Source organism: Saccostrea cucullata, unplaced genomic scaffold, assembly GCF_032062105.1.
Source record: "Saccostrea cucullata isolate Sc308-1 unplaced genomic scaffold, CSIRO_AGI_Scuc_v1 ctg4797, whole genome shotgun sequence".
Lineage (NCBI taxonomy): Eukaryota > Metazoa > Mollusca > Bivalvia > Ostreida > Ostreidae > Saccostrea > Saccostrea cuccullata.
Window position 1 is genome coordinate 1 of NW_026932676.1, and position 25,124 is coordinate 25,124.

The window sequence follows — 25,124 nt, forward strand, 5'->3', positions numbered from 1 at the left end:
AAGTGATTTTCTAAAAATCCTTTAGCCGGAATTAACTTCAGATAATTGTGCACCAACCCTGAAAATTTGAAACAAATCGATCGAAAAATCTCTGAGGAATCGTCGGCACAAAATTTGTGCAGAAAAAAAGAATAATAATAATAAGAAGAAAATTGAAAAAGAAACAAAAGAATAATAGAAGGGTCTTCCGCTGAAGACGAAAGACCCTAATAAAAGTGAAAAAGAAACCGAAGAATAATAGAAGGGTCTTCCGCTGAAGACGGAAGAGCGGGAAGACCCTAATAATAAAAGTGAAAAAGAAACCGAAGAAAAACAATAAGGTCTTCCGCTGAAGACGGAAGACCTTAATAAAAGTGAAAAAAAAAACAATAGAATAATAGAAGGGTCTTCCGTTGGAGACGGAAGACCCTAATAATAATAATAGGGAAAAAGAAACCGAAGAATAACAAGAAGGTCTTCCGTTGGAGACGGAAGACCTTAATAATAGAGGAAAAGAAACCGAACGAAAACAATAAGGTCTTCCGTTGGAAACGGAAGACCTTAATAAGAAACAATAGAATCACTTTTAGGTCTTCCGTGAGGACGAAAGACCTTAATAATAATAGGGAAAAAGAAACCAAACGAAAACAAGAAGGTCTTCCGTTGGAGACGGAAGCCCTTAATAATAATAGGGAAAAAGAAACCGAACGAAAACAATAAGGTCTTCCGTTGGAAACGGAAGACCTTAATAATAATAAAAGTAAAAAAAAACCCGAAGAATAATAGAAGGGTCTTCCATTGAAGACGGAGACCCTAATAACAATAATAAGAAACTGAGTAAAACAATATGTTCCCAAACTTCTATTTTATAGTAACTGCTATGCATGGTGTGATAAAGCGGGTAGAGCATTTCATGCATAACGCTTTATAATTCTGATATAATTCTTTTTTTAAATTTAGACATATTAAGAAATTTAATTAATAATATAGTGATAAAAATAAATTCAAAAAAGTTGTACCTATACGGAGAAAATCAGTGTTAAAATTATCTGTATCAATGTCCTAAATGCTTCGTTATTATTTTTTTTCAAATCATGATTTCAAATAATTGTGCATACATGCAGATCAGATGCGAAAACACATTACAAATATTACCAGACGATTGATCGGGAGAGAAAAAAATGAATGATGCATTTTAAAAGATACATATAAATCCTCTGCTTATTATTATTAAAATTTTCTGTGACTTAGAGAGAGAGAGAGAGAGAGAGAGAGAGAGTGAGAGTTGCTGATAAGTGGAGACATACGAAAAAAATATTCCGATTTTTTGTATCTTTGATTAACTAGCAAATGAGTATATCATAAAACTTCTGCGGTCTTTGCTTCTGACACGCGTGGCCTGATACATAGCAGGGATTCAATATTGAATCAACTTTTTAGAGTTTCAATTTTAAGTAGATAGGTGGTCGATTATCTTTTCTTGTTTGCGATAATAACATGGTAAGTGAACATTTGTCAAAACAAAACAGTTACAAAAGGTAAATTGAAAACACCTCAGCAGGTGATAAAATAATTGTCGTGAACATTTACAATGAACAACAAAACGCTATAATTTCTGACCGTGCGGTATTTGTTTTCAAATATTCTGAATTTATAACATAATTTTAACTTTAATAAGAAATCTAATCGTACATAACTGAAACCGATAGGTAAGGACGTAAACTTTAATAAATCATTAATTAAATCCTTAACTGAATCACTTTTAGCAATATATCTATATAAAATCAAAAACCATAGGTTGACTTATATGAAATATTTTAAACATAAGTTTGACTTAGCTTAGACCTAGCTAAATTCGTTTTATATTATGGTTTAAGACATACTTAAGTAGTACTAAGTCAGGTCCTAAGATTATGCTTAAACCGTACATACGACCCTACTTAAGTCAAAACTTAGCAAGCTTTATGTTACGACCCCCAGATGTATACACATTGGGAAACGGGGTAAGATAAACAGTGTACAGTATACCACTGGTCAGACAATAGACCTTAATTAGGTGTGTCCACCGTCCTCGGTTAACTATCAGTAAACTACACATACACAACCTACACTGACAGATTTTAATGATCAATTATTTTTACAAAATTTAGATTTAAAGCAAGCATTTAACAAATCAAAAATCATGATTCGTTGTAAAAGGACAATTATTAAGGTCTTCCGTTTCCAACGGAAGACCTACTGATTCTGTTGGTAAAGATTATTATTCTTTTTTTTTCCTCTACTTCCTAGACGCCAACTTTGAGGCCTCATATCTCAGTCATTTTTTAATAGATTTTGCTCAAATTTTCAGACATTATAGATGTTAATAAACTCTATCAGAATGATGTCTAACATTTTAAAAATTTACTTCTGCTTATGAGTTATTTCCCTTTAAAAGAAAAATTATAGGCTTTCGTTTCCGGATAAAGGTTCAGAGACCACAAAAGCTGGAGCAGAAATTTTACTGGTTTTAGATAACAGATGGATTGAAGTTGTGCACATCGGTTTTTGTTTTTCGATTTCTGTATTCAAAATGGCGCTTTGTAGGGGTCAAAAATTAGAACGCCTAAAAGATTGAAAATTTACACATATTTTCCTTTTTTTCTTGAAAACTAAAAATATTTTGTTAAGACATATTGCATAAAAGTTGTGCATTATTGCAAGAGCTTTCATTTGATATCATTAAAAAGGGGCTGGCCCTTAAAATTAGGGATCTAGTGCCCTTGAAAGTTTTTGCTATATATCTCAAAAATGAATAATATTTCGAATGACTTTTGATAATAAAGTTGTGCTTTAACATGTTACTGATCTTATGAAATTGTTATTTTGTTCTAGTCTTGTTTAAAATGAGCTAGATGCATGACCTTTATATGTACAGGTAGTTCTTTTCGCTCAGCTCGTAAATGAGAGCTTCTCATGTGTGTATATAAAACAAACTTACTTTAAATAAAAATCATGGCCTCATTGGATGCTAATATTCTTTAGAATAAAGTTCTTGAAGTGTTTTGTGCTTTTTTCCCCAAATTGTCATGCTTATTTACTAAGCGCACGCCTTTACATTCACCTTGTTTGTTTACAATTATACAACGCGCCTCCCTCGATAACGCGGGGCAAAGTTGGTCATCGGGAATCAATCGGCGGGTAATCCAGCGACCCACGGTTATACACAAATAAAAACACAGAATGGTTAAATTCATTTTTTTGAATATATTAAATTGTTCCTTAATACTATCTCTGTCCTATGAAAATATTATTTTGTTCGAGTCTTACGTATTATAGAAGAAAAAAAAAGGATATGGAAATTACGAACAGTATTCAATCTCAACATCCATTAAACAAATAATTTATACAAAATAAGAGCAGAGCAAACACGGACCTCCGAAACATCAGAGGTGGGATCAGGTGCCATGGAGAAGTGAGCATCCTCTGCCGACCGGTCACACCCGCCATGTGCTCGTTGTCATAATCAGGAAATAACGGAAAAAATCCGTGGTCAATTCTTTTTTACCAAACAGTTATCTAGATATGTGTGAACTCGAAATTCATAATTTTGATAATAAATCACTATAAAAATAATGTTTCACACATAAAAACTGTATTATCGACTGCATAATGGTAGCTTAATGGTAGCTTAATGGAGTTTGGACATTAGGCACCTGTAAGTGTGCATTAATGGTTGCTTAATGGTGACTTAATGGTGGTCTAAAAGCTATACCATTAAGGACCTGTAAGCAACCATTAAGCTACCATTAAGCTACATTTTAGCAACCATTAAGGACTTTGAGATGGCTTAATGGTGACTTAATGGTGGTGTAAATGTTATTTAAAGATGCTAAATGGTGACGTAACGTTATACTTTTGAGCGTTTCCCCTTCCTTTCATTAAAATTATTTGTGATTCGCAAACACTTTCACCAATTCCATTTTCTTTAAGAATTACCCCGTGGGGACCAAGGTTAGAATAGGTCCTCAGTACCATCTGCTTGTCGTAAAAGGCGACTAAATGGGGCGGTCCTTCGGATGAGACCGTATAAACCGAGGCCCCGTGTCACAGCAGGTGTGGCACGATAAAGATCCCTCCCTGCTCCATGGCCCTGAGTGCCGAGCATAGGCCTAAAATTTGCAGCCCTTCACCGGCAATGGTGACGTCTCCTTATCAGTGAGATAATCTGGAGAGGGACGTTAAACAGTATACAATCAATCAATCAATCTTTTAGAATTATTAGTACCATTATACACTCACTCCCTTCATAATTAAACCCCCTGTCAAAATATTTTTAACAGTACGTAGCATAAGACAAAAGTAGAACAAGAGGCCCAGGGGCCACAACACTCACCTGAGGACATCGGCTATGAAAATGCACATATCAGACCAGAATTGAAAGTTTACAGAGGTGGGGGGCTTTAATATTAACCCCCAGGGGTTCATGATTTGAACAAACTAGAATCTGCACTACCTGTTGTTCTTGAGAAGAAAAATAAAATGTGAAAAGTTTACGACAACGACGACAACAACGCCTACGACAACGACAGACAACGGATAAATTTTGATTAGAAAAGCTCAATTGAGCCTTCGGTTCAGGTGAGCTAAAAATCACATGTTACTCTTTACGTCTGTCTTTTTTAACAACGTCAGACAAAATTGAACGTTTCCGTCCGATCTCCTTTCTTTCGGTCTTCTTGTCCTCTGACCATCATTCACTGACCAATCACCCGCCCCAAGCCAAGTTGCTGAAATCATCTATTGAGATGTCTCTTATTTACATTCTTTGTTCTCTAAGTTTTAATTAACGTAACTATCGCTTGTGTTGATTCCCATATTTTGAAGCAAAAGTACATTACAACTCGTCGATCAGTTTTTTTTTTCATTTCGACAATCCCTTTGTTAAATTCAACAGATTTAAAAAAAAAATTGCGTATAATTACAAATGCCAATACCGTCGTTTAATTTTTCAATTAAAGACTAGAAAATGACGGGAATTGTGTCCATTAGAAAATTGAGATCGGAAGCATTTTTAGAATCTTTTAAGTGTGTTTGTCTTATCTTATTCTAAGAAAAATACACTTTTAAACGTGATATTCCATTGCGACGCGGCGACACACCTATGCTTCATGTTTCAAACATCTATAAATTAAAATCTAATAAACATTACTGAAGTAAATTTAAATTTCAATGTTAATTCCATTTATTTTTGTGCCTCTTTTGGTATATTTTATTTTTAACAAAAATAAATGAAAATATACATTATTATAGTGCCTGGTTTAACTCTTAAAGTACACGAAAATCCAGGAACTTTTCCCGGGGGCTTTGACCCTTGGCCCCCACCAGGACTTTGCCTTGGACCAACTGGGGGCCTTAAGGCTGCCCCAACCCCTTGCTTCAAAAAATTATCTACGCCCCAACCATAAATCCTGTATCCGCCCATGCAAATATGTGCATTTTTCAATGTATGTGGTAACTATTTCATTGGTACTTGCCTAGTGATCTTCTTATTGCCTGGCACGTATATTTCTTCATCACAACTTTATTATCCAACTAAAGTCTGAACAATCATTTAATAGTTTAACTATTGGCAATGTTAAATACTTCACATGTTTGATTAAAACCTATCACAATATCCAAACAAGACAGTATTTACTCCTCAAATTCGTTTTCAGCTGTGTACTTCCACTTTCATTTTCATTGATTTAAGCAAAAGATTTCCGAAAGGGGAAAAAACTCTTGACAAAAATGTTTGTAAATTTAGAGATTTTCACAAACTTAACAATCAATTTATTTTCTTAAAGTAAATAATAGTAGTTTTTTCATATGTTCTTCATAAATGTTCAAGGTGAAATTCAGAGCATTAGAATATACCACCAGTGCCTGCGTTTTTTGTGTACATCGTTATGTTCAACACCCCTTTTCTAAAGCATTTTTATGCTATTTGGCATTTAACGGCAGGTCCTCAATTTTTTCCACAACTTTTTTTCAGCAAATACAAATAACAAATCATTTCAAACGTAGCATTGTTAGGGTTTGAAAAAGGTGGCCTAGTTTATAGCGAGCGCAGCGAGCTCAATAGACTAACGTGTATGAACAGAGGAAATTCGGATTGAAATCTGTACATACGTCAGCCAAATTTCTCTGTTCCACATTCCCAGAATTCCTGCACTACCCAATGTCCTTTGCGCGAATAAATCAAAAATAGTAAAAAAATTAAAGGAACATTGTTTCTTACCGAAATCTTAACGAAATGATTTTGCCCTACCTTATTCAAAAAAATACCCCCATGCCACAACACCGGCCTTCACCTTGCCCCTCGGAAAAGATACAAATGACGTCTTCGGAAACTTACGAATTTTGACGAAGTTATGTCGGCTGCTTCCGTGAAACTCGGATAAAACAGAGCAAAAACTTACATGAAAAGAACGATTTAATGCAATCTCTTTTCCATAAAACTAGCGTTTGCGTTCTAAGTCAACAGAACTTTTTATCTCATTCTGACGTAAGACTTTCGTCACTTCTACGGTTCGGGTATTTCCGATTTTGTCGGAAACTTCCGAGAATTTTCGAATCTCGATCCCGATGCTTGGGAAATGATTTCTTTTTGTTGTTTTGTTTTATTCTTTTTGCTTTTTTTTCCTGAATGATAGACAGTACATGTGTAGGTTTATGATAGTAAATAAACTGCGCTCGCCCCAACGGTCACACCGTAAAACATATTACGGGAAAAGTTTACTGTTAAGTCACATAAAATATTACTTTTATGTATTTCTCATAATACCTGAAAATGAAATGATTTGCAATTTTTAATGTATTAGCATAATAAACAACAATAAAACTTGTCAATGCATTAAAAAACTGTCTAGTTATATCCAATATAGCTGGTTATAAACAAAGCACTGATATCGATAAACATGGCGTCATTTTGGTAAAAATGACGTATTTCATGTGCTGTGAAAGGCAGATTGAGGAATTTTTTAACAATGAAAAAAAAAAAAACGTTTTATTATTAAAAGGAATATTGTTTACAGGTCTCAAATAGTCGATTAATACCAATTTATATCCTTTGTTTAGTGCAATTATTCATTAACTATCAAGAGAATGTATTTTATTAATTATGTCGTGTTTTTATCTATAGGTTACGTACATTTAAAATGAGATGCCTCATGAAATCGTATTTTTTGCAAGTGCATACGCTTAATAGCGAGCGCAGCGAGCTCAATAGACTAACGTGTACGAACGGAGGAAATTCGGTTTGAAATCTGCACATTGTTCAAAGAAATTTTCATCTCACCGCGTGAAAAAATTCCAAACTCCCAGTAATCCTTTGCGGTGCATAGCAACCTGAAGGCTAAAACATAGCAACAACTTACTTGAAATAATTACAAACAACGTTTTCATGCAATATCCTTGCCACAAAAATATCGTTTGTGTTATATGTCTTCATGACTTTTTATTTGACGTCATTCTTTCGTCATTTAATCGACTCGGGTATTTCCGATTTTGTCGGAAACTTCCGGAAAGTTCGGAATCTCGATCCCGATTCTTTTGGAAATAAAATAAAGTTGTGTAAAGTTTTTGATAGTAAATAACTGCGCTCGCCCCAACGGTCGCACCGTAGAACATAATATGTTTTACGGTGTGACCGTTGGGGCGAGCGCAGTTTATTTACTATCATAAACCTACACATGTACTGTCTATCATTCAGGAAAAAAAAGCAAAAAGAATAAAACAAAACAACAAAAAGAAATCATTTCCCAAGCATCGGGATCGAGATTCGAAAATTCTCGGAAGTTTCCGACAAAATCGGAAATACCCGAACCGTAGAAGTGACGAAAGTCTTACGTCAGAATGAGATAAAAAGTTCTGTTGACTTAGAACGCAAACGCTAGTTTTATGGAAAAGAGATTGCATTAAATCGTTCTTTTCATGTAAGTTTTTGCTCTGTTTTATCCGAGTTTCACGGAAGCAGCCGACATAACTTCGTCAAAATTCGTAAGTTTCCGAAGACGTCATTTGTATCTTTTCCGAGGGGCAAGGTGAAGGCCGGTGTTGTGGCATGGGGGTATTTTTTTGAATAAGGTAGGGCAAAATCATTTCGTTAAGATTTCGGTAAGAAACAATGTTCCTTTAATTTTTTTACTATTTTTGATTTATTCGCGCAAAGGACATTGGGTAGTGCAGGAATTCTGGGAATGTGGAACAGAGAAATTTGGCTGACGTATGTACAGATTTCAATCCGAATTTCCTCTGTTCATACACGTTAGTCTATTGAGCTCGCTGCGCTCGCTATTATATCTTAACCATTTTTCGAATATAGATAAAGGATATTTTTCTTAACTTGAAAAGTGCTGCTGCTTTCCTTAAATCGAGGGCGTGAATATATAAATACACAAAATATTTCGTAAAAGTCAAACATATTCGACATTGGCTTATTTACCTGAAAAAATCACTATTAAAGCGTAATTTCTATTCAAAGCAGTATAACTTTCCAGAAATGACAAAGTATGCAGAAACGATTAATAGCTTGAATCTTTAATTTCAACTAAGGTATGCCCTTGCGATATTGAAATTTGTTCATGACGTACATTCAGTATACGAACTAAGCATTCATCACGCAGCTGTCCATCGATGGGACCAAACTTATACAGTATAGAGTGGGTTATACTATGCTATTTCCATAAGTATTTAAGTTCTGTGATTATCAAACAGCGTAATTAAAATGAATTCAGTATTTAAAGAATCCCTCTTTTTTGTACGTCTGTTTTCTGTTGATGTCTCATAGTAGGCCTTAACGGTGCTGCGAAGGAAAAAAACTAATAAAAATCACATTTATTTCATTAAGGTCAGACGACACGTTCCTCAAATATATGTTTGGTATCTCTTAGTATTATACCAAACATTATTCATATTTGCCATTCTCGTCTGACTTCTACATTGTTTTTCAAATGTTTTTAAATATAAGAACACCAAAAATTGTGTTATATGCCATTTAGTAGATTACCCGTAAGGGTTATATAAGAAATATGACCCTATATTATCTTGGCCTAATGCCTGGTAAGGTACCCTAATTTTTTGTAAGGAAACTTGTTTAAGTACCTATAATTCAATGACAAATTCTTAGGAAAAATTATATATTTTTGAGGAACGTGTCGTCTGACCTTAAATGAATATTAATGGGAAGAAATATCATTAAAGGTATTTACCACCTATGTGCATAAACAGATAACCTGGTTGTCATCGAAACAAGACCAATTGATCACTTTAAATAATATTTTTGTTAATAGGGCTTAGAATTAATTCAGAAAAATTTCTGAAAATCAATTTCCAACCATTTTAATGCTTACAGAGAATGATTCTTAAAATATGTTAAAATTGCATTCCAAAGAAATACTTTTCGATTTTTTCTTTTCTTTTTTTTAAATTTTCTATTTATTAATTTATTTATTTTTTGCAAATTCGCCTTTGCTCCCCTCCAATCTGAAGTTTTTCTTTCTTTTAAAAGGAGCGGATTGCGGGGAAAAGGATAACGTCACCAAAAATAAACAAATGTAATGCTACTATTACGTCACAGACAGCCCAAGGGTCAAAGAGTTGAAGGCCAGAAATTATTAAGGGAACAAGTAATTATAACAGAGAAGCTATTTTTTACCTTGGCCCTTGATCTAGAAACTTCACCTAGCGTCACTGGACATCTATTGACCAGTGGTATGAACAAGATTAGACCAAGAAGAAAGACGTATACTCCGATCCGGACAACAGAGGTCGGACGCACAGATGGACAGACGTCAAACTGATTATGATAGGGCACCCAAAAATGCTATAGCGAAATATTAATCATTTTATAATATTATTTTTGAAGTATAAACGCATCCGTGCCCCATTAGATGGCATTTCCTATACTGAAAAAGAAAATACCGTCTGTTCCTTACCAGAAAAGGATGTTCCCCACACAATGTAATCATCAACAGTATGATCTACAAAATAATTAAACCAGTATTTAGAAAGCAAAATAGAAATTTATGATTACTCTGTTTCAATTTCAAGTTTTAAGGGATAGCAATCTCGAGTAAGGCGCAGGTATTTGCTGAATTTTTAATAATCGTGCACTATAATTTCCTTTCAATTTTTTAAAAGTAGAAATGTTCGTCCGGGATTTTCTTTGGTCGTTTATCATTGTCAGTTTTTTATGACTGTACATTGAATAGGGTTACTTCCGAAACAACGACATTAGAGAGGTTGAGATTTCAAACGTGTACGTGTACGGGTACGTCTAGTGGGGGAATAACCTAAATTCTCTGTGTATTACGTCATCAATTTAAGTGACGTCAAAATTGCTACACGTTCGTAAAACTTGTAGAATGGAATCTACACGTAAGTGAAAATGTGTAGCTTTAATAACAATAATTAGCCAATTTAAGTGTGAAAATGTGATTGATATACATTATATATGATATGTACTTTCACGAGCACTTATTTTTATCAACTGTTCCAGTTTAAAAATAATACAAATATTTGGGGGGGGGATCATGCAATTAAGGTAGGACCAAATAGATAGGTCATTTTTTCCTCAAATTCAATTTTTCTGAAACTTTGATATTTTGTTCTTGGATACAAAATCTCTCTTAATATATGATATGAGAGAAATTACACCGTGCATTTTTTTCCCACTTAGTCTGAAATATGGCCTATCAGACCCTTGTAAGAAGATTGCGGGATCAGACATTCGACTTGAGAATGAGCCTTATTTTAGAATTTTCAATTGATCTATTGCAAATGTGTGTAATACTCTCAATAAAGATAACATTTTCGTTACTTTAAATCATTAAGTCACATTGATACTGGAAAATTTGGGTAAAATATTAGGTAAAATAGAATATATATTGTATCAGAAACTGAAAATTCACATGTAAATATTCGACATTTTAAGTTTTCTTAAAAGAAACTGTATCATTCAATTTTTACAAAAAATGAACAGAATGATTCAAATGCGTCATAGAATAAAATGTGTAAAAATAAAGAAAATTGAACTGGTGATTTAAGATATTTTGGCTATTAAGAAAAATGCTATGGCCAAAAAAATAAAAGATTCAGTAGATGACGTCACAATATTTGACATTTGATCTCGTGATATGACCTTGACCTTTGTAGTACATGAAGAATATAGACTCCTTATTCATGTGTCCAAATATTACCCCTCTACTATTTATGGAACAAAAGTTGCATTGCATTTTATAACACACTGTTACATGCTTGTTTATTGCACTTAGATAGCGTAAACCCATTCAAAAATGTAAGCTCCCAAGTGACCAATATATAGAATTCTCTGATTTTTTCACAAAATATAAGGAAAATATGCCAAAACTTATTATTTTTCTTTTAGGGATCATTCATTGTTGTCAATATAGTAATATTCTTTTTTTTCCTCCAGTAATTTTTAAGAAACGGGTTAAAATAGAATCCACGGGTGTTTTGTCCTACCTTAATAGAGTTTTTAATGTAACAGTGTCCCTTATTTAGTCTCTTAGAAGATTTAATAAATTATTGTATATGAGAAAATATTTTATAATTTGTTTGATACGGATATTGGCATTTTCCTCTTTGCAGAGTGTGAAGTTCAGAAACAACATCAATATCATTTAATTTTTTACCAGTAAGTTTCTTTCAACATTATATGATGGGCAGTTGATAAAAATAATGTTCAGTGTCTTCAGTATGAAATTCACACTTTTGACAAGGTGGAATATCTTATAAAACATGATTTTTAAATGATCATTAAGATTACTAGCATTGTTTCGCAACTGACAATGCAAGATATTTTCTTTTCTATTACCAAAGTTAAAGTACCGATAAGGTTATTAGTTATTCCCCAAATTATAAGCTTTGCTTTAAAGATAGGCAACGAAGGGGAGTTTTTTACTTCTTCACTAAGACTGTTCCAAAGTTTTATGATTGAGGGAATAAAACTTTAATAGTACGACATTGTTTTACAGACTGTTATACATAAGTTATTACATCCAGGCCTTAGGTTATATGCATGTTGAACAGGAAACAAGGTTGGATCAAAATATACAAATAATCAGGTGCAGAACCATTAATAATTTTATACATCAATTGAAGTTTGTGTTTTTCTCTTCCAAAATATATAATGGTTTCCACCCTAGTACATCATACAAACAAGTTCCGGATGACTTAATTTTAAACCCAGTATTAATTCTGGCAGCTTATTTCTGAACTTTTTCAAAAAATTCTTAACTACTTTGGGTACAATTATTCCATACACCATCAGCATATTATAAAATTGGTCTTATAAAGGCAAACTATTTTTTTATTTTTGAGTTTCTAGCTATACTATGTTTCAGTTACCTATTTGTATTCTAAATTATATATGCATGCCTTTTCATATCTATTAAATATATGATTATTCCAAGAACAATCTGCTTGAAATTGTTATCCTATACAAACATTACTATTTGATTGTTTTATATAATCACCTCCATAAATAAACTGAATATAAGAATAACTTATGTGTTTTCTAGTAAAGTCAGCATTCAACATTTTTTTCACTATTAAAATCTATGGCCCAAGCTTTGGACCAATTTCTTATCTTTTCAAAATCTTGAGTAAGGGACATTGTTGGAGTATTGATATCATTGTCTATAATAGCAAACAAAGGAGTATCATCAGCAAACAGTAGAATATTACAAGATATATCTTCAGCTATTTCATTTAAATATAACTAAAACAAGAAGGGACCAATTACATACCCCTGAGGTGCCCCCAGCATCTATGGTTTTATATGCTAATGAAATGCTTACCAAATCAAACCTAAGGTCAAAATGGATATTTTTCTGCTGAGTAACAAACCATTTCAATACCGAAAGTCTTTTAGAGCCCTTAATTGTTTTAAAATAAATTACGATTTTGAATAAATAAGACATTGAAGGCCAATTGACGACACCTTTTTCATTAACAAACTTCCGTCGTTGAAAAATAAAATGTCCAGATTACAGTATCTCACTTCCGTATTTTCCTTTCACACCAAGTCAACTGATAACTGAATGTTTGTGTGAAACTTGTAATAAACTGTAACTTTGTTGAAATGCTAATGCTAGTGTAAACTAAGCTTATATATGCTTACTCTTGGTGACAATAATATATACTTTAGAATAGTCCGAAGTATTTTACGTTTTCCTGGCGTTTTTACGATTTTGATATTTTAAAACGTGAGAACCGGCGCCATTACGAAAACTGGAAATTTCGCTGTCTTCAACTGGAGTTGATTTTTAATACTTGTGAACCGACTTAAATGCTGAAATAAGAATTTATCAAAAGCACAATGCCTCTAGTACTCACCAATATCGATGAAAAGAAAATATCACTCCACATTTCGTAACAGGACATGCAAGATTTTAAAATGCACGAAATGAAGACAAATCTTGATAGTGTATGTGATAAAACCTTTTTCAACGGATTATTTGTTTCATAAAGGAACCATTAAAACTATATTGGTAAGTTCTTTAAGTACTGTACTATTGATAACTTTTGACTTATTTAATTTAATTCAGTTCGCAAGTATCTAAAATCAACTCGATTTCCCAGTTTTCGTAATGGCGCCGGTTCTGACGTTTTCCTGGCATGTAAAATATCAAAATCGTAAAACGCCAAGAAAACGTCAGATTTTTCGGACTAATTTTAGAACTGTACTTCATCGTACAGGTTTGAAATATGAAAAATGTTGATCTATGAAGTCTGAGATATTAATGATATATGATATACAAAATTTGATAAAATAAGTTGATATGCTTACATTTAAAATTTGAGACAGGCCTATGACTTATAGATTGATTGATTTGAACAGTTTGTATGTGTGCTGACCCTCCTCGGTTAACCCGGGACGGTTAGAAAAAAGAAACACACATTGTTGATGTTTGAATTTGGTGGGTTTGCCCAATTGAAATGGCGTCCCACAATTTTGTATTGTGCCACGGCCAATACCCGCCACAATAAATAAGTATAAATTCTATATTGAGTTTTGTGTCATTTTTCTCTGTATAAATAAATTTAAAGATGAAATTTGATTTCCTAGTGTGACACATTCTTCAACTAGGAAGATGGAATTAAATGAACAATTTGAAATTCGTACTAGCTCAGAAAGCTTCTTTTAAGTTTAAGTTGTTCGAGTCCAGTGGTTCTAGAGAAGATTTGTTCCCATATACTAGTATTTCAATGTAAAACTTCTCTTTCCGATTGTCCTCTTTCTCAGGAAGGCTCCTCCTCATAATTTTACAGCTTTTCCAATTAAGTCGTTCTTTAAAAGTTTTTTAGATAACATATTTTTGCATTTCCTTGAATATTTGCTGTTTCAAAGAGCCTTTTTCCTTCATTCTAACAATTCAAATGACCTTTTGTCGTACTTTTGATTATAATAATCTAAAAGGTTCTTGGTAACAATTCGAAAATGCAAAAGAACTACAGACAGACAGATGAACGAAAAAAGTACAATGGATAATCAGCTAGAAAAGGTCAATAAAGCTTTCAGATGTAAATGAGGATAATAAATAATGCGCAAAAAGTAAAAAAAAAAGTGTATACTTTGGAACAAAATGTTTCATATATTTTTCCTCTTCGATTTTTTTCTTTGGACTCAATCGTGTGAAAATTCGTAAAAGTATAATTATAAACAAAATAGAAAACTCTAAAAAAAAATATTAACCACAAATTGAAATTAATATTTGAGCTATTCACAACGTACTTTCTTCCAATTCAACGCTCTGATATCTTCTTAAATTCTTTCTTTTCCAGAATATTATGGCAAAAACGAGGAACAGTAGAAGAAGTAGTAGAGAGAGGAAAGTTCCAATTATTATCTTTACATCGTTTGATTCCAGATCTGTATTACTGGTCTCTGTGGTCAACATTTTCATCGTGGCATTGGTTGTACTTAAATAGAAAGCATTGGATTTTGTCCTATAATTAACACAATTTTATATTTGCTTATTACAGGTATCGAAAAGTATGTTTCAATGTAAAAATAATCAATCCGTTATCGCCTAATTCTGCGAGCACTCGTATTTTAAGTATTTAAACATTTATTGAATTTTTTTTTCTTTCAAATCAAGATTGAATAACTCTAATTGGCAAGTATAATATTTAATATGTATAATATTTAATATTATATACTTTCATGTTAAATACTAAAATCTGATTGGTTTAGACGCAGTTAACAATCCGTTAGATTTCCCTGAGCCTTAGCAACACACGTGACAACGGGTAGCACAACGGTAATGCCACATGCGTGGAAATTATGCGCGTACGGTTAACCGTAGAATTCTCAAAACGTCAGTTGCGCGACACCAAACGACAGACGATACATGCTTGCGAGTGTAGAAAACATGCTTGCGATCCAGAAATAACGAAACTTTATATAATAAATGACTCTAATTCGAGTATCAAACAAACAGTAAGGAGATTCGTGAACCCGTGAGTGTGAAAGCTTTCTATACATGAACGTAAAGACGATCGACTTTTTTTGTTGCTGACGTTCTAAATCAATAAGACATTCGTTATAATAAAATAAATGGTGCCTGTTTTGGAGGAAAACATTTGAAATTGACACCCCTTGGAAAACCATTGTCAACCTCCGCTGATGCGTCGGTTGACAATGGTTTTCCTTGGGGTGTCAATTTCAAATGTTACCCTCCAAAACAGGCACCATTTAATTATATATTGTCTCCAGGAACGTGTTGTAGACATTACTTTGACCATGAAAAAAAAAGTCAGATCAAATTGAAAGCTTACGTGTCTGAACATGATGGATCTGCCAAATAACACTGTTTTTCCTTGTTGATTCTACTGCATGCCGAAACTATACCAAAAAAAAAAACGAAAATCGTATTTCTGAATGATAAAGATTTATATTTGCAAATTTCCTTTAAAAAACAACTAAAATACAAACATTTATATACACCAGTTCCTCGGAAATTTTCTTCTGGACAACCGTATTTAAATTGACGACAACTTATTTGATCTAAGGCTCCATTCCCGAACGTCACCAAGCAATGTCCTTATTTTAAAAGAATAAATGGATGTATATGATAGAGTATTTCAATTATCACAGTAAAGATTTCATTCAAGTACCTTTCAGCACTACTGGACGACAAAAGTGCTGAGAATCCCAAATTTTACTGATAATGTTTTATAATTACTGATACGGTGCTGTTCTTGCTGATAATTACTGATATTTACAGTTATTATTTCTGTTGTTGCTGGTAATTTTAGTTCTTGCTGAGAAATGCTGATAATAACTGTCGTCTCTACTGTTGAGTCTGATAAATACTGATAAATACTGTTGAGGTACTGTCGTTGCTGAGATTTACTGATAAGTACTGTGGCCACTTTTTTTTAAGGTGGGAAGGAGCTAAAACAGAATTAAGGGCTATAAAAACTTTCAATTATTTCCTTCTTTTATTTGAATAATCATGACAACATTTCCCTATTACTTTTTAAATGTTCTACGAATAACAGATATTAAACATTGATCTCACTTCCTTACTACGATACTCAGTTGTCAAAATGCTGACAATCAATTAAATGAAATCTTCAGCGTATATTAGCATGATTAGGCAAATGTTTTCTCCAAATCTATGAAAATAGTATGATTTATCTGTAAGCTAGTTAATCTAGATGAATGGATTAATTATTGTATATATTACTGAAGAGATAATTTATAATAATTTTCTGTTATTAATAAAAGGAACATAAGACCATCTTTTAAAAAGTAAACTTCATTTATTCAGACTCTAAAATAGGGTAGGTAGGTCAGTGATGTTTATATATCAATAATAAGAAATAATTCTCAGTGGATGGGAAAAAATTCGGGATTAGATATGTTTCTTGCAGGTTAGAAAAGTTTTATTCATAGTACTGTTTTCACAGTGTTTTCTGTTTTAATTATAAATATTAAAACTAGAATTTGTGCATACTGGTCAAAAATTTTAAATAGTAAACAATCAAAATATTTTTTTTTAATGTATAAATTACTTCGTGCAAAATTTGATAATGGACATGAATCTAAATGGTAAAAGAATTCGAAATCAATTTTAGACAATTGTGGATATAGTAATATTTGGAATCAGAATCATTTATTTAATAGAACTTGGCTTATTAAAAGTTTGAAACAAAAACTACTATATCAGTTCCAACAAAATTGGAATTCAACCTGTAATGATTCTTCAAAATGTGCGACATATAATCTATTTACAAATTTACACTTTGGATGCCAATTTTATGTAGATAGAGGCTTAAGTATATATAAGAAACAAATTTTAGCTAGATTTAGAACAGCAAACCATAAATTACCAATTGAAACAGGAAGATGGGAAGGTACTGAAAGAATTAATAGAATATGTTTTTTTATGTAAAAATGATCTTGGGGACGAATTTCACTATATATTATCATGTGAAAAGTTATATATTGTATATTCCGAAACATTATTTATCAAGACCAAATGTTATAAAGTTTAGTGAATTGTTTTCTTCGAAAAATATTGGGCTATTAAGTAAACTTTGTTCATTTATTAAAATTGTAAACGAGAGAGTCAGACCTCCAGGTTAACATCATTGTGAATTATTATATGAATATATTTGATTATAATAATAAGCACAATTTGTATATATGTTATATGTAATGCTCACGCATATATGTATATATGTTATAATAATATGTATGATCTGTATGTTGTTAAAATAACAACGAAAGAGATGTTAATAAACTGGTAAACTGATCAGCAACAACAGTAATAATAACAGTAAATATCAGTTATTATCAGCAAGGACAGCACTGTATCAGTAATTATCAAACATTATCAGTAAAATTTGGGATTCTCAGCAGTCTGTTCGTCCCGTAGTGCAGCTTTCTATCAATATGCAATTTTGATAAGTCATGGTGTTTTAATTTTATTTGTCATATACATGTATACAATTAAGTATTTTTGAATCTAAAAAAACTTTCTATGAAAGTGTTGATGTATTTCTAACAACGTTTAAAAAAAATCAGGTTTGAGAATTAAACTTAAGATGTTGTACCATGTTGTCGCAACACCGTGCAGTCAATATTACAAATACTTCTCCTTACCCTTTTGATAAATCCCGACAATTTTGCTGTAACAGAATTCTACAAGAGCTGATATGACTTCGTTAGGGACACATGTATACTGATTACGTCCATACTTGTCCTCACTGCAGTTCAGTCTGGTAGCAGCTGAGATAAACTCTGTCTTATTGGTAGGACAGGAATCCACCACGTACCCAAACCCTCGGTATGTCATATCTAGAATAATATGAGAACATGGATTCAGTTTGTTACGTTTAAGGTTATCAGCTTCATTTAATAAAAAAATCATTAACTAAAAATACTCACAAAAGCATATCTGAATTCAAACAGTAGCATCGTGTACTATATTTACACACAGTATTTCTTAAAAGAATATTAGTAGTAGATATAAACATAATAAATGAGAATAAATTTAAATCCAAATATAATTTCAATATCATGAATTTCTTTTCAAATTTACTGATTTTCAACTACAAACATATTATGAACAATGAAATAAAACGGTTGATATACCAAACAGAGATTTAAACAAAATCCTATAAAAGCATTAAAGGACATGAAAACATTAAGTAAAGCACAGATCCCTTAATTCCAGAGATGAGATATATGCCTTGGAGGGACCATCCCTTGAAACATCAAAGTTATTTTTTCAAACTGCCTTGAGCAAAATGCTTATGGAGTGATTGATTGATTGATTTATTTATTGATTGATTGATTGAATGTTGTTAAACGTCCCTCTCGAGAATGTTTCACTCATATGGAGACGCCACCACTTGCAGGTGGAGGGCTACAAATTTTGTCCTACGCGCCTTTAAGCAGTGAGGGATCTTTTTCGTGCCAGCACCTACTGCGACACGGGGCCTCGGTTTACACGGTTTCATCCGAAAGACCGGTCTTCACGTCCCACAGTGGAATTCGAACCCGCGACGTAAGGATTGACTCCTTAATTCGCGACTCTAGAGCAGACGCTTTAACCTCCGCGCCACGCGGGCGACTCGTATGGAATGATACAATCAGATATCAATGACCATCAGATATTGTATATTAATTAGGAGATAGAAGTGTGCAAGTCATGGGATTTCCCCAATGTGTGACCAATGGTAATCGTGTGTCTTATTCATACGGAGACTAGATTTTGCCTTATATTGTGCATCAATAGGGAAACCAGAGGTAGCTTTTTATAGTACATCAATTTAGAGACCAGAGATTACTTACAGGTATATTGTACATCAATAGGGAATCCAGAGGGCACTTATATTGTATTTCAATAGTAGCACCAGATATCACATAGTTGTACATCTAGTGATCACATTATATTGTATATTAATAGAGAGGCCAGAAGTCAACTTATACTGTTTACAGTTTGGGAGACCAGGGATCACCTAATTTTGTACATATACACAATAAGGGAGACAAGAAGTCACCTTATATTTCGTTCAACAATGGAAAACCAAGAGTCGCTCATTTTGTACATCAATAAGGATAATAAGAGGCTATTCATATTATGCATTAATAGAGATACCATAGGTGTCCTAATATTGTACATCAATAGGGAACCAGTGGTCACCTTATATTGTAGTACATAAGTAGGGGGACCAGAGGTCACCTTATACTGTACATCAGTAGGGAAACCAGGTCATAAAGGGTTACTTTAAATTGCTTTACGTAGATACTATAGGTCACCTAAAATTGTATTTTATTAAGGATTTTCATATTATTCATTTTTTTATGATTCAAGGTTTTTGGAAGTCTTAGAAAAGGTCTAATAAAAGTTGACATTTGTACCCATTATAAGGAAAAGAAAATTAATATAGTTTTTGAGAAATTTGATTTTCTGGAATGCAGCCTTAGATACCAATGCTTATTAGCATAATACGAAATAAGAAGTGATTTGTGGTGTCTTGCAATGATAGCAAAAACCTTTTTTCACTATTTATTACTGAATACCTGATGGATACAGGAGACAAAAAATACCAAATAAGTATGAAAATCATGACAATTTCTCTGATTACTTGATTACATATCGTTTTTAACCTAAAATATATATAGGTTGATCATTTTGCAATTAGAAAATGCATTGCTGATACTCCAGTTTGCCTTTTCTGCAAAAATATTGGAAGTTTGATAATTTTCCCTATATAAAACATGATTATTTTTGATCTTTAAATTTAAATTAAAGAAATACTGTTAATAAATTTACGTAATTTTGTGCATTCGGAGATACTTTTATGAGTAGTTTTGATTACTTAACTGCTACTTTAACAAACCTGAGGATCGGACTACTTTATGGAGACCAGAGGACACCTCATATCATACATGAATAGGGTCATTAGGTTTCCTTTTTGCACATTCTAGTCACCTTCTTGAAATGAAATACTAGATTACATCCGTTGTCTGCATTGATATGACACAATTTGTAATCATTGTAAGCAAGATAATGTTCAAATAAGGTTGATGTAACCATTTAACAAGGGATGCTCATTCCTATGCATCTGATCCCACCTAGAATGCAGGAATCTGCTATGTTCTCAAATTCCCATGTTAATTTTTTAGATCGATCTCTGTTTGGTATCTCAATCATTTTTTTTATTTGGTATCCCTTATGATGTATAAAATAAAGTTAGCTTTGGTATTCCTTGTGATATACAAAAGAAAATGACATTTGGAAACCGTTATGATGTACGAAATAGATTAAAGTGACCTTTGGATTCCTTCTGATGTACAAAAGAAAGTGACCATTTGTCTCTGTATTAATATACACATGTACAATATAAGATGACCCCTGGGCCCCCTACTGATGTACAATATTAGGTTATATTGTAATATTGATGAAAATACTTGTAAAAGGTCACTTCTTATAAAATGTAAGATCATTTCTGATATCCCTATTGATATACAATATAAGGGGGACTCTGACCTCCGTATTCATATTACAAATACACACAGACTTATTTGACTATTGGTCTTCAAATAATGAACAATATATTAAGAGGATCTCTGGTTTAGGTATTCATAAATACTGTGGTGGTTTTTACATGTATTTAATTGTATGTGTATGTAATTACAGTGTATTTATGAATATATGCCATATTTTATTCATATTTCCCTCTATTTGTCAGTACTTGTTTGTTTAGAATTAATTATTCCCCTTTGTTTATAACCCGTCTGGGTTGCTGTATAACTTATATCTTATATTTTTATAATATTGCAGTCAATGTTGCTCCTCTCCCATATCTTTCCGAATATCAGATGACTATTCCTTTGATAAATAAATACATTCAATATTTGTTGCTTTACACTTTAAAGACTTAATTCATATTAGTGCGATCGATTTATTCTATTTTCACTTTACAGTTCCGGCATTTTCTCAAAGATATTCAAAAGCAGAGATGTTTAAGGTTTCATGAAAGGTCAACATGTTCAAAATATTAATTTTAAAACAATTGCTTCAAAACTATTTGGTTTATAACATGTATAAAGTTAAAACTTTTACAGTTTATAAATATAGCATTAACAGATAGAAAGTATCACTTATTAACGAATACTTGAAAATATTTTTTAAGAAAAATCCTTTAAAAAAAATACATTTTTGAAATACACCTAAATACTTCTGTACTTATGTTTGAAAGATATCATAACAGAGACAATATTTGGTTGCACTTCGATAGCCCCAGGAAAAATGTTTTTATTTTATCCAAAAGTTAAACCGAAAGTAAATTGCATATGGCGGATTTTATTGAAGTCTTGTCTTGATAGATTTCATGCTTTCAATAACAACCTTCAGAAACCATTCCTGTCCATCTTGCCCTTGGTTTCAAACATATCTGCAATGATGGTTTTCACTAGAAATATAGAATTCATCAGGTGCACTTTTTAAAAATCTACAACTTGTATTTTTATTAGATATTTTTTGTAAATAATACTATCTATATCTGCTTATCAATGATATATTTATAAACGCTAATAAATTTATTTAAATTAATAGTTTTGGAACTATTGTTAATTTAATTTTTGGGACATTAAATTTGCCCTTTGATGAAACCTTAATTTAAGCTATCTTCTACAGAATTTGCTTTTTAACTTCCATTGTACCATATGTAAATTTATATACTTAGGAGGGTTTTTTTTATATATATTTTAACTAACATGCCATTTTGTAGAAACATATGCATTGAAATAGGTTTAGAGCGTTCTTTTTAAAGAGGCACTTATGAAAATCAAAACAATACATTAATTGGAATCACGTCATAAGTGCGTGGATATCGAGGTATCACAAACTACTTAAATGATAGTTGCATGATTCAGAATATTACTAACACCTTCAATTCATCTCTCATTTGACGTCTCAATATCAGTGAAATATTCTGGAGAGGGATATTAAACAGTATACAATCAATCAATCAATCATCTAGCTCTCATTTTATATATTAAAGCAAAAGTTCACTTTCTAATAAGTATAATTGCTCTTTCGATTCACTGTCTCTAAAACGAAAGTTGATTAAAATAAGTTTACTTACTACTTTCCGAATTGTTCGCATTTCTTCTCAAAATTATTTTTCTTTGTCAACATTTCAAGTAATATTTTTTTTTCATTCCTATAGTAATCAAACATATGTAACGAAAACGCCCTCTAACCGGACATAGATCAACTGAATTATATATTTTGACCTTCACATTTACAGGAATTTTTATAAAAATAGATACAACTAAATGCTACTTTATTGATCTTTTTTAAAAACATATTGTAAAATTTAAAGAAATTTCTAGACTAATGCTTGTACACTTTATTGTTAGATTATGTCAGTCACCCAGATAACACCATGACATGTTGTCTATCTTATCAGTCATTGTGCGTCGTCTGTATAGTTTATAAACTCTGTACTCTTTGGCTTCCTATAAAAACTGAATTTCAAGTGGGTAGCATTTATTAGCAGAAGCGTTTATTGCCATGTAAAATTAAACTTGTGTATTCCAACTGTACAGAAAGAAATATATAAATTTTATTTGAAGTAAGAAAAAGTCCACATGCAGTTACACATATATATATTTAATTATATACATGTACCTTGATTTGAAGAAAAAAAAACATAGTTTTAATTTGTTTCGTTTCGTTTCGGCAGATTTCGTTTTGATTTCGTCTCGTTTCGTCTTGATTTCGTTTCGCTTCGGTAGGTTTCGTTTCGTTTCGGTAGATTTCGTTTCGTTTCGTTTCAGTTCGTTTCGTTTCGTTTCTATTCGATTCGCACTTTACAGGTACCCTTCCAGCTCTTAAGGTTTGTCATTCCAACTTTAAGGTAGGTAATTCTCACATTAAAGTTCGTACTTTTAACATTTTTTGTCTTTTCCGACTGGAAACTTTGCTTTTCAAACATTAAAGTTGGCTTTTCGAACTTAAAAATTGGTTATTCGAACTTTATTCTTGACAATTCCATCTTGAGCTTTTCTTCCTTTTTGGGGTTAAAAAAGTTCAAAAAAGTGTTTTAAAATCCATATCTCATATATCAATTATTTTTCTTTTGTGTGGTCAAATTCTTTTGTCATTCAACGATTTAATTTTTAATGCATTTTTTAAATCGCAATGGTAAATATTCTTACTCATCCAACGGTAGGTCTTAAATACATGAACTTTTTTCTAATTTGAGAAGAAACCTGGAATTACATAATGAGTCAAAATCATGTGTTTCTTTTATGAAAATTGTATCACAAACAAAAGATCTATGTGAAGTATAAATTTAGCGAAGTTTTGACAAATCAACAGCACTGTAAAGCAAGAAAAAGCTGCTAGAAAAAGCTGAAAATGTTCGTAACAAAATTAATGCTGTTTCTATTGCCTAGTTTTTATCGTCATTGTCAAGATCAAAGTCACTTGTCATTTATTTTATGGTTATGTGTCGTGGTTGTCGTCCTCGTTATCGGTATTGTGAACCACTGGGCCAATGTCAAACAAACTTAGCACAGAGTATTTCTTTGTGACGGGGATTTAAGTTTGTTCAAATAAAGGGCAACACCCTCTTCCAAGGGGAGATAATTTAAAAAAGCAAAAAAAAAGGAATTGAAAAATCTTCTCAAGAACCGAAGGAAAGATGAAAACATCATATGATGACAAAATACCATCATATAATGACAAAGTACCATCATATAATGACAAAATACCATCATATTTTATTTGTAATATTATCATCATGATTGTTCTATCATTTGGATCCTCCTCCTTCTATTTGTAAATCTTTTTGCTCCTCCGGGGGCCCAAATTGGATGAATAAAAATCTTGTATCTTGTATAATGACAAAATACCATCATATAATAACAAAATACAAGTATATAACGACAAAGTACCAGTATATAATGACAAAATACCATCATATAATGAGACAAAATACCGTCATATAATGACAAAATACCATCATATAATGACAAAATACCATCATATAATGACAAAGTACCAGCATATAATGAAAGTTGTCCACATAAGGCAGTTACGGCGTTCCATAGGAGCATATAGGAAAAATCTTAATTCTCAATTGCAAGCACAGCATCCTCTAGTGATGTGGATTCAAATCATAACCCCAAGAGGTAGAATGGGACCACGATGAAAATTCAAACTTGTCGGACAAAATATGTAAGCATCCTGTTTAAATCATACTCCCCTCCCTCGATCCTTCTCCTTTTTATGGGTATACTGGACAACTTATGCATTCAAGACTTGTAATACTAAAGTGTTTTGGGGTTTTTTTCTTTGCTTTTTTTCCCTCAGCCACGATGCTCAGGTGATCGATATAACCCCTGGGCTTCTTGTTTAAAGATTGATAAAATTTCTTGGCCATCCGACATTTAAATCGGTTTATATGTTATTTTATGCCCACCTAGAGATTTTTTTTTGATATCCATATAAGAAACCGGACATAAAAGCTGCATTGGCGTCGGAAGCAAATTGAAAGTGGGGGGGGGGGTTAAGTGAAAAAAAAATTATACTTTCAAAAAAAAAAAAATCTAACAAGCAAAAAAA

At 32.3% G+C, this 25,124-nt stretch overlaps 1 protein-coding gene across 1 annotated transcript; it reads right to left on the reverse strand.

Moving 5' to 3' along the window:
• Positions 1–9,921: 9,921 nt before the first annotated feature.
• Positions 9,922–18,332, reverse strand: LOC134235767 (uncharacterized; the record flags this gene model as incomplete). Its single annotated transcript, XM_062717914.1, has 5 exons — positions 18,140–18,332; positions 15,962–16,069; positions 15,805–15,871; positions 14,759–14,946; positions 9,922–9,980 (listed from the first exon to the last, which is right to left on the reverse strand). Coding segments are annotated over exons 1-5 (615 nt in total), but the record flags the coding sequence as incomplete, so codon positions are not given.
• Positions 18,333–25,124: the final 6,792 nt, after the last annotated feature.